At 47.3% G+C, this 10,801-nt stretch overlaps 1 protein-coding gene across 1 annotated transcript; it reads right to left on the reverse strand.

Annotated features, from left to right (window-relative positions):
- Nucleotides 1–1,461: 1,461 nt before the first annotated feature.
- Nucleotides 1,462–6,649, reverse strand: LOC150058419 (neudesin). Its single transcript, XM_090339920.1, has 4 exons — nucleotides 6,349–6,649; nucleotides 4,702–4,762; nucleotides 3,607–3,710; nucleotides 1,462–1,767 (listed from the first exon to the last, which is right to left on the reverse strand). Exons 1-4 carry the CDS (start codon nucleotides 6,523–6,525, stop codon nucleotides 1,591–1,593), a joined length of 519 nt encoding a protein of 172 aa, XP_090196046.1. The 5' UTR covers nucleotides 6,526–6,649; the 3' UTR covers nucleotides 1,462–1,590.
- Between the last annotated feature and the right edge of the window lie 4,152 nt (nucleotides 6,650–10,801).

Genomic DNA, 10,801 nt, shown 5'->3' on the forward strand with positions numbered 1-10,801 from the left:
AAGCCACCTGGGAAGTTTGGTAGCCTTTAGTAAGACTGTTAGTTATATTCACCCACTTCGGGTCCTCAGCCTCCCCCCACTGCATTTCCCAGAACTCCACCCTGCCCTGGAGCAGGTGGGCCTACCAGGTCTCCTTCCACCTGGCTTCCCGCCACTACCTCCTACATACCTAGGTGCATACAGATGCCATTCCCCCCCCTCTCTCTCGGGCAAGATGGCTCCCTTCCTAATAAATGTTATAATTCTCTGGCCTGCAATGGTTTGCTTACAAAGGCATTCGTGTCTGGAAGGAAGAAGTGACATGGTCCAAATAGAAATGTATTCTTTGCCTGACTGTGACCCCTCCATATACCACTTTTATAAAAACATTTAAGAACAACTACAACAATACGTAGGTACATAAAGGCTATAGGGAATCACAGAAGGGAGGAAGTTGTCCTGGCAGAGGTATGCCTAGGTTGGGTATTAAAAAAACAGGGGCCAGGAGGTTGGCCTTATGCTAGGGTGCTTGCCTGGCATGCACAAAGACCTGGGGTCGATTTTTTTGGTACCACAAACATAGAAAAAGACAGAAGTGAAACTGTGGCTCAAAGTGGTAGAGTCCTAGTCTTGAGTAAAAGAGCTTAGGGATAGTGCCCAGACCCTGAGTTCAAGCCCCATGACTGACATAAAAAAAAAGGGGTATGAGACTTGATAGCAACAGAAACATAAACAAATGTGGTAGTCAGGGTACCTAAGCAGCAGGCTTTGGCTCTTTAGGAGACTGTACCAGTGGTACCAGTCCCAGATCAGCCTGGGAACCACTTGTATGATGAGATACTTAGCAACGTCTCTGGCCTCTGAGTGTAGTAGCACCACCAAAACTTTTTACTGCCTAGAAGAAAATGCCCCCCTTTCCTGCCAAAAGGACTTTCCTTTTAGAATTGGACCTCAGTCTGGCAGAAGCTTGTGTTGCCATCCTTGGAATGCCTGGGCCAGGCTCTGTCATGCTGGACTCCAGCCTCCTTATTGCTTCCTGCTGCCCACAGGCTGCAGCCACTTCCTGGCTGTCACTCAGCGACTTTTCCATCATCTACCCTTACAGCTGGTCCCACGCCATTCCTGCAAGGTTGGTTGCCTGGCCCCTACTGCTCTGCTTCTTCACAGGCAAGGGGACAAGGAAACACAAGTGGTGTGACCAGTCCCCAAGGAGTGGCATATAGGGACAAATTCTCCCTTGGTAACAATAGGAAGTTTGTTTTTGTCTTTTATTATAAAGTACATGTGGACAGGGCAGAAAATCTGGCAAGTAGAGAAGAATATAAATAAATGAAGGTCACTCCCTATTCTATTGCCTAGCTCGCAATGGTGACACGCAGGAGGCTTTCCACAGGAGCTTCTGTGATTGCCTTTGTTGTTGGGTGGGTAGAGACACACTGGCAGTCAGCACCCTGGGCCCAGGAAAATAAAAAGCAGTCACTCTTCCAGATTTAATGTCTGCTTTATTCAGATCTGGGTGACTGAGAGGCTTCTAAAAGCCTATTTGGCAGGAGAATTAGTGTCTGTGCCCCTACCTCACCCTTTCAAGAGTCTCTCATTGTAGATAGACCATCAGAACTCGTCCTTTATATCAAAATGGGGCTGGTCTTCAGGCTTGAAGTCCAGGTTGGGACTGCCATCCTCATTGAGAATTCTCCGGGCCGTGTAGCCAACGATGGGGTATTTGGCTTTGTATACATTGGTAAAGATGTCATCCAGGGATTCCAGCTCCTTGGCTGAGAGCCCTGTCTGGAGAAGAAAGGCCCCAGAAACAAGAGGTAAAGATGAATGAACATATTTGGCACTGATCTTTCCCCATCCCGCCTTACCCTCTCCACATTGAATGCAGGAGAAGAAAAAAAAATATCGTCACCAGCCAAGTCATGGACCATACACTTTAAAGAGAGTACTGGTGGAGGGGATGACATGGCAGAGCAGTGGTTTCATTTGTTGCTGATGCAGGAATTGAAGACCCCATCCTGGGATGGAGTTGGGGTACCCTCTGCTGCAGTCTGTACCTCCTGCTTGATTCCTGCCACTCTCTGACTCCTATTATAGATGTATGTACACTTCCTGATATTGAGGGCTTGAATTTAAGGCCTAGGTGCTATCCCTGAGCTTTTGTGTTCAAGGCTGGAGCTCTACCACTTGAGCCCACAGCTCTTTTTTTGGCTTTTTGGTAGTTCATTGGAGGTAAGCGTCTCAGGAACTTTCCTGCCTGGGCTGGCCTTGAACCTTGATCCTCGATTCTGAGCTCTCAGACTCCTGGGTAGTTAGGATTACAGGTGTGAGTCCCCTGAACCCAGATGAGAATGTCCCTTTTCTAAAGGCTTGTACGTTAAAACGTAGCTGGAGATCTTTAGTGTAGCACTATTGGGAGTTGGTGGAACGTTTAAGAGGCAGAGCTGAGAGGAAGGTCCTTAGATCCTGGCTGTTAGGGTCACACACTCAAAAACAGCTGGGGGACACTAGACCCCTTTTTCCTTTTACTTCCTGCACATGACAGTCTTTCTCAGCCAAATACTCCCATCATTGTCTCTCCCCTCTCCCCACAAAAAAATCATGGGGTCAATCATGAAACCTCCAAAATAATTATCTCAGGGACATTATTATTTTCTTACTTCTATAATTTTGTGCCTTAAGGTTTATTTATCTTGTTGCCAATGTGATGAGGAGCACAAACTGCAAATGCTAGCCCTTACTGTGGAGATTACTTTTTTTTTTTTTGTGGGTCATGAGGCTTGAACTCATCCTGGGTGCTGTCCCTGAGCTCTTCAGCTCAAGGCTACCACCCTACTCTCAAGCCAAGCCCCACTTCCCATTTTCTAGAGGTAAATTGGAGATATAAAGAATCTCAGGTTCTTTGGTGCGTGGGCTGGCTTTGAACTTTGATCCTCAGATCTCAGCCTCCTGTGTAGCTAGGATTACAGGCATGAGCCACCGTGCCCAGCGGGATTACTTTTTAAGTAATATTTCCTTCATAGGAGGATAAGCCAGGCGCGGTGGCTTGCTCACACCTGTAATTCTAGTTACACAAGAGGCTGAGATCTGAGGATTACGTTTCAAAGCCAGACCAGGCACCAAAATCCATGAGACTCTAATCTCAAACCGGAAGTGGTGCTGTGGCTCAAGGGGTAAGGCAGTAGCCTTGAGCTGAAGAACTCAGGGTCAACGCCCAGGACCAGAGTTCAGGCCAACAACAACAACAAAAAAACCCAACCAACCAACCAAATAAATAAATAAATAAATAAACAAGAGGATAGAGGGAGAGGAAGGTGTTATACTGATCTGTTTGTCTGAGCTACCAATAGTGGCCTGGGTAGTGGTAAGGGTAGACCATAAAATGCTTAGGACCAAACTGAAGAACAGAGTTGGATCCTAAGTCCACAGGAATTTGAATGTGACCCTGAGGCACTGAGGAAGGTTTCTGAGTAGGCATGATACAGATGGACCATCTATTGGACTCGAGGGCACATAAGTCAACTAAGAAGCTTTGTTATTGTCTAGAAGTTAAAAAACAAGCCAAGAAACAAGAAGCCACAGCTGAGGGCATGGAGCATTTTGACCAAAGGTCATCATTTGGCTCACAGTATCATGGGTTAGGTCTGCAGGATCCAGGGACATTTTGGCCACTCCTCTGGTGGAGTCCTTCCCGGTCAACGCATTGTAGGGGGCTCCTCGCCCATAAAACTCTGCAGTGAAGGTGAAGGAAGAGTGTGAGTGTACACACAGAGAATACACACAGGCCCCCTAGGTCCGACTCAATTCTGAGAAAGACCCCAAGCCCCTGTAGATGAGTGCATGCATATGCGAGCACGCGTGCGCACGCACACACACGCACACACACACACACACACACACACACACACACACACACACGAAATGACAACATTGCCAGCCTGAGGTCCTCCAATTCAAATATAGAATAAGTCACAGGGTAGCTGAGATATATTTTTTAGAGAATACAAAATAAAAACAGTCCCTTTAAAAATTAAATGCAAACAAGAAAAACATCTATTTTCACTCACTAATGTTTTTGAATCAAACAAAAGGTGAACCATTAAAAACTGCCAGCACAAGGCTAGAAGTTGGTGACTCATGTCTGTAATCCTAGCTAAGATCTGAGATCTGAAGATCACAGTTCAAAACCAGTCCAGGCATGAAAGTCTCTGAGACTCTTACCTCCAATTAACCAGCAGAAAATTGCAAGTAGCACTATGGCTCAAAGTGGTAGAGTACTATCTTTGAGAAAAGACCTTAGGAACAGTGCCCAGGCCCTGAGTCCAAGCCCTACTACTGGAAAAAAACAAAACCAAAACCAAAAAACCTACCTGTACATATTACGTGTACTTAAATCAGAGAAATTATTTAATTTAAAATATTCTATAATGCTCTATGATGCCAGCTCATTGCTAAGGAACACTGTTTGATTGCTCAATGAGAGGAATCATCGGGTTCAAGTTTAATTCTAAAGCCATGGAAGGCCTTTGAGTAGAAGGGAAGCAGTAATAGAAAAAAATAATCTGTTGAAATAGAATATTAACAAAAATGAAGTTAATTTGGTCATTTAAAATGGAAAAAAGGCATTTCTTTAACATTCCCTCCCTTTCCTCACACTTCCAGGGACCTTCTCTGGCTCCAGAGTTTGGCCGAAATGATGATTCAAAATGTCAAGCTACTTACCTCTTCCGGAAGTGACATCAAACACCACTCCCTTTACTGCCAAGTAGATGGGCTGATCTTCCTAGAAAGCAGGAGAAAAGCTGTGAAGAAGAGGTGAAAGGCACATTCCCCCCAGTTTGAGTTAGTGATACTTTCCCATTATGGGCTATGCAACAGCGGAGGATAAAGGCCTGGTCTCAGCTTGTCATGCCCACTGGTAAAGCTTAAAAAAATCATGAAATGTCAGAACATGAATACAGCAATCCTTTACATTTATTTATTTGCTTATTTATTTAGTGCTGAAATCACTTTATGCAGATAAAGATTCAAGTTAATCCAGATTTCCTCGTTGTCAGTGGAGATATATACTATGTAGGCAGGGTAAGTGATCTCTGGCTTATTTCTCAAATAGTCATATAGGACCCATCTTATGAGTAATACTGTACATCTTCTGTGTACTATGTTGAATAGTTGGGTGCTTCCCATCTTTGGAACTATAAATGGCAGCATTACATCTCCTGAAAATTGTTTTTTTAATTGGATGAAGTATTTCCCTGCGGCCTATTTCAATACATGGAATTTCTGGGCTGAAGTATATAAACAACTTAATCACATTTAACGGTTTCTCAGTTTGACCTTCAAAAAAAAAAACTATTAAACTCTGTCCGGTACCAGAAAAATGCAAGCAATACTGTGCCCAGTTTGACTAGCAGTTATGATCCACTTTGGCTACATTAGTGGGTGTACAATGTTACTTTAGAAACACCACCACACCACAAAACAGATGATAGGGATTCTACTAACGTCCATCCAGACGGGTTTAGGCTAGGACAACCTGGCACAGTTCTGGGACATCTGAGATGGGCATCTCATGGAGGGGAGGTTCATGAGCAGTATGTGTGTGGTGTGTGTGTGTGTGTGTGATCAGCCAGGAGGCTTGCAGACCAGGTGGAGTTGGGAGTCAGCCAGTGCTCAACCTTCTTCCTGTGCTGCTCTTGTGAGTCTTCCTTTTGGAGAACTTAAGGCCAAATGTTTTCATGATGAGAGACTCCCCTAAGAAAATACGTCACCGCCGCATGACTTCTCAGGCCTCAGTTTCTCTGAGATGTCACCTCTCTTTCCAGAGGCATGATGCGGGTGGCGGTGGGGGTGGAAGTTTGTGAACAGCCCGGGCCACCCAGACCAGGAGCTTGAAAGTGGTTCGCGAGTTTGGATCCAAAAGATGCTTCCTGGAACCTGTGCTAACTTGGCGGGCCCTCATCCGCACTCCCCTGACAAGGTCACGTCTAGTTTCCCGACCGTGCGCACTGCACGGATTTGAGGAGGGGGCTGCGGAAGAGGCCTGGGGTGCGGGGGAAACAAAGGAAAGGCAGAGAGCGCGGATCCTCCGGCCCGGCCCGCCGTCCCCCGCCCAGGCCGTGGGGAGGGGGGGTTCCCAGGCGGGCGCCCCGTCTCGAGAACTCCCCTGCGCGCCCGGACACCGGCCTCGGCCTGCGGAGAAGGCCCAGTCCGGACGGCCCGGGCGGGCGCTGAGCCAGGGCTCCGGAAGGGCGGCCGGCGGCGAGGCGCGCGGGCCCCGGCCCCAGGCCCGGCTCGCCCGGGCACTCCCGGAGGCCCCCCCTCCGCGGGCCGGATCCCCCGGCCCAGGCCCGCGCCGCGCCCGCCTACCTCCTCCCCGCCGTAGCGAGCCAGCTCCTCCTCCGTGAAGAGCCGCACTGGGGGTCCCCGCTCGGCGGGACGCGGCGCCTGCCCGGCCCCGGCTGCGAGCAGCCCCGGAACCAGAGCCGCAACCAGGCCCAGCGCGGCCAGCGGCCACAGCGGCCACCCCGGCGCGGGGCCCGCCATGGAGAGCGCTCGGGGCCCGCGACGCAGAGCCACCCGGGCCGCCCCGAGGGCGGGACGCCGTCCCCGCCTCCTCCCCACCCCAGCGGTGCCCCCACACGCCCGGCCTCCGGCGCCCACTGGCTGGAATGTCGGAAGCAGGACACTAAGCCTGGCTCACTCCTTCAACCCACCAACCGAAAGTTGGCAAAGAATGACAGGCGTCATGGTAGGTAAGGCAAAGGACAGAGTGCCTTGAAAGAATAATAATAGTTAACATTTGTGCAAAAGCTAAGGTCACTGACTTATTCAGAAAAAAACATTTTGGAGAAATTCCATGTACCAAGGTCTCTCTGGAGACAAAGCTGAGCAAGATAGGCCCAGGTCCATGCTCGAGTCTACATTCTATGGGGTTCTATGGGGAGACAGATTCAAAGAAAGATATGTAAATAGTATGTTAGATAGGGATGAAGACTAAGGTGAAAAGTAAAGGCAGGGTGAAAAATAAAGGGAGTATGGAGATTGCCATTTTAATCGGGTGCACTGGGAAAGACTTTATTGAAAAGGTAATATTTGTATACAAGTCTGTATACAAATGTGAGGGAGGGAGGTTGGAGGGAAGAGCCGTAAGAGATGAGGTCAGGCAGATCAGGAGGTAAGAGGGTAAGGGGACAGGGAGAGGGTAGTTCTTCTGTTGCCCCACAGTTTATTTTATTCTCTTGAGACTTTGACTTTGACTGGAAGCGAATGAAACGGAATTGAAATGTTAAACCAAGTATCTCTGGAAGCAGGAAAGGTATTGTAATAATCCACACAGGAGAGGATGGGGGCTGGGACCGGGCTCGTAGACACAGTAGTGAGAAGTAGGTAGATTGTAGATATGTGTTGAAGATGTAACCAACTGGATCTATTGACCAAGGAGACAAATGGATATGAAGGACAGAGAGGAGTCATGGATGACCCCAAGATTTTTAGCCTGAGCAATTAGAAGGTGTTGCCATTTGTTGAGCCAAGAGAGAGAGAGTTAGGCGGCACAGGTTTTGGAGGGAGAGATCAAGGACAGTTGGGGGCTGGCTTAGCTTTATATACATACTAGACATCTAACTGAAGTTGAAGGAAGGTTCCAATCCGTATGTATAAATTTTAGACTCACGGATGCATATGTTGTACTTAAAATCACAGGCGCGGCAAGTTGTGAGGGAAAGGCATGCAGGCAGGGAGGAGGTAAGGACCAAGGACAGAGTTCTTTGAGCCCTCTGACATGGAGTGGTTGGGAGAACTAGCAAAGGAGACCCCACAAGAACTTGCAATGCCTGGCTCTGTTTTCAGCTCCTTTATGTGAATTAAATAACAGTCCTTGTGTCTCTGTGATATTAAAAAACCAAACCAAAACTGGAAATGGAGATATGGCTCAAGAGGTAGAGTGCAAGCCTTGAGCAAAAAAGGCCATTCAAGAGTGTAAATCACCATGAGAAGGGGTATCAATGTGTGAGAAGTAATGCACCTACTATCAGGCTATAACCCCTCTATACATTACCCTGATAAAAACAGAAACAAAGAGTGCAAGCTACTGAGGCCCTGAGCTCAAGTCCAGGTGCTTTCACACACACACACACACACACACACACACACACACACACACACACACTCTATTTCATTCTCTCCATTCTCTCTCTCTCTCTCTCTCTCTCTCTCTCTCTCTCTCTCTCTCTCTCTCTCTCTCTCTCTCTGCAGTAGTCTTCCCTTGATGTTCGTCAGATGACTAAGTACTGTCAGAGGCACTGGGCTACTGCAGAAAATAAATAATGCAGCTCCATTTCAGTGGAGGGACTGAAAATCAATGACTTGATCAGAAAGTGGTATGTGCTAGGGAGGAAATAAGGTAGAAAAGGGAGAAAAGCAATGGAAGTCTCTGCTTTAACAGGGTATGGGGAGGACCTGAAGGAGGTGAGAAAGGAGTGAGTCACATGGATGTCTAGAGGGAGAGCATTCAAGGCACAGGGAGCTGCCTGGAAAGCGTTCAACATCTTGGAGCTAAACGAGTGAGTGGTATGAGTGCTAGGAGCCCAGCATGGTGGCTCACACCTGTAATCCTAGCTACTCAGGAGGCTGAGCTCTGAGGATCTCGGTTCAAAGCCAGCCTGGGCGCTAAAAGTCCATGAGACTCTTAACTCCAATTAATCACCAGAAAACTGGAAGTGGCACTATGGCTCAAGGGGTAGGGCAGTAGCCTTGAGTTGAAGAGCTCAGGGACAGCACCCAGGCCCAGAGTTCAAATCCCACAACTGACCAAAAAAAAAAAAAAGTAAAGGTGCTAGAAGTGGGGACTGGGGGAGAGGCCCTATAAAATCTTGGGAATTTGGGCTTTAGAAGAGTTTGAGGAGTGATGTGATCTGACTTTCACAAGTTTCAGGTTTCCTGTGAAAGAGGAAAGTGACTAGGACACTAAGGTTAGAGTAGAGTGCAGCTGAGAAAATAATGAATGAGAAATGCCAGTGGTTTGGGCAGGGAGTTTGGCCTAGTGGTAGAGAGCTTGCCTAGCATGCGCGAAGACCCAGGTTTCATTCTTCAGTACCACATACATAGAAAAAAGCCAGGAGTGGTCCGGTGGCTAAAGCAGTAAAGCCCTAGCCTTGAGAAAACCCAAGTGCTCAGGCCCTGAGCCCAAGCCCAGGACTGGCAAAAAAAAAAAAAAAAAAAGAAAGAAAGAAATGCTAGTGTTTTATCACAAAGGTGGTGAGAGAGATGGTAAAACCATCTCTGAATTACATTTTGAATGCAATTTTAAAAGTACAGTCAACAGGATTTGCTGATTTGAATGTGTGAAAGGCAGGGGGGATTTAAGAGGATTCTGAGTATGATCCAGAGCAAAAGGGAGACTGGAGTTCCATTTAATGAAAGGAACTTCAGTGGAGCAGACTTGAGTAAGAAGATGGCCTCATTGATCTTTGAATCTAACAACAACAACAGCTACTAACACTAGCTCACTACTCTCATATATCAGATGGAGCCTGTGTGTGTGTGTGTGTGTGTGTGTGTGTGTGTGTGTGTGTGTGTTTGTGTGTGCTGGTCATGGGGCTTGAATTCAGGGTCTGGGCTTTTTGGTGGTTAACTGAGGATGAAAATCTCATGGACTTTCTGTGCAGGCTGTCTTTGAACCTCAATCCTCAGATGTCAGTCTCCTGACATCCTAGCTAGGATTACAAGTGTGAGCCACTGGTGCCCAGCAATACTTCACATGTAATAACTCAATCCTCCAGAGCTCTACCAGTAACTGATAATGTTCCTGTGATACAAATGAGGTAACTAAGACCCAGGAAGACTGAATAAATCTCCCAAGATAACAAAGTGGCGGAGTCAAGACTGGGAACGAGCCACTTGGCCTCAGGTTTCACGTTTTCAGTACCTGTGCTTTGCTGATGTCAGATGAACTAACATCCAGCAGAGAACTAACAGGCAAGTAGACATGGGTACCTGGGTCTCCAGGGAGAGCTAGAGGCTGGTCACATACACTTGGGAGATTGTATTGATCTCCCAGGGCCACTGTGTAGAAGGAATGGGAGGCTTGAAACCGAAGAAATGGATTCTGTCCAGATTCTGTAGGCTAGAAGTTCGAAATGAAGAAGTCCTAGGGCTACTTTGAAACTATCTGCCCTATCTCCAAGCGGCCAATAGTGGCCACCTGGAACAGTGCGAGGAGGAGGATACCATCCTAAGGTCCACCACTCTGCCACATGCAGGGACAGAGGTCTCTTCTGTGGATGCACAGGCCAGGTGTATTCTCTTGTCCAATACCTTTTGGCTCTTATAGGCTCCATGAGGCAAGGCAGGGTTTAACAGTTGGTCCCAGGCAAAGAGAAGAAGGCTCCGAGTGCTGTAAGGTGTACAGATGAGAGGCAGAGCCGGGTTAAGAATTTAGGCTTCCTGATTCCAAGTGTCTGTCTTAGAAATAAAGGAAAGAATATAGACCCTAGAAGTCTATTACTGGATGAAATCATCTTCCCTTGATCACCGCTGTTCTCCTATCCCTCTGGAAACAAGGCATCTCAGTTTCTTGTAAAATAGGGGAAAAGATGTTCCTGTTGCATGATTGAGGACATCACGTGCATGTCAGTACTTTTTTTTATATATAAATAAAGTGCTTTCTAGACATTTATCTCTGTATTTCTATTATTCACAGTAAGGCTAAACTTCCTCTTGTAGTTATGGATTAAAGCTCTGCTATCCAGCTGACTCGGCCCCCTTTTTCCACTTTGCGTTCGTTTTGTCCGTTCTTTTCGCTTCAACAGAGGGAGGAAGT

Source organism: Megascapheus bottae, chromosome 10, assembly GCF_031878675.1.
Source record: "Megascapheus bottae isolate mThoBot1 chromosome 10, mThoBot2.hap1, whole genome shotgun sequence".
Classification (NCBI taxonomy): Eukaryota; Metazoa; Chordata; class Mammalia; order Rodentia; family Geomyidae; genus Megascapheus; species Megascapheus bottae.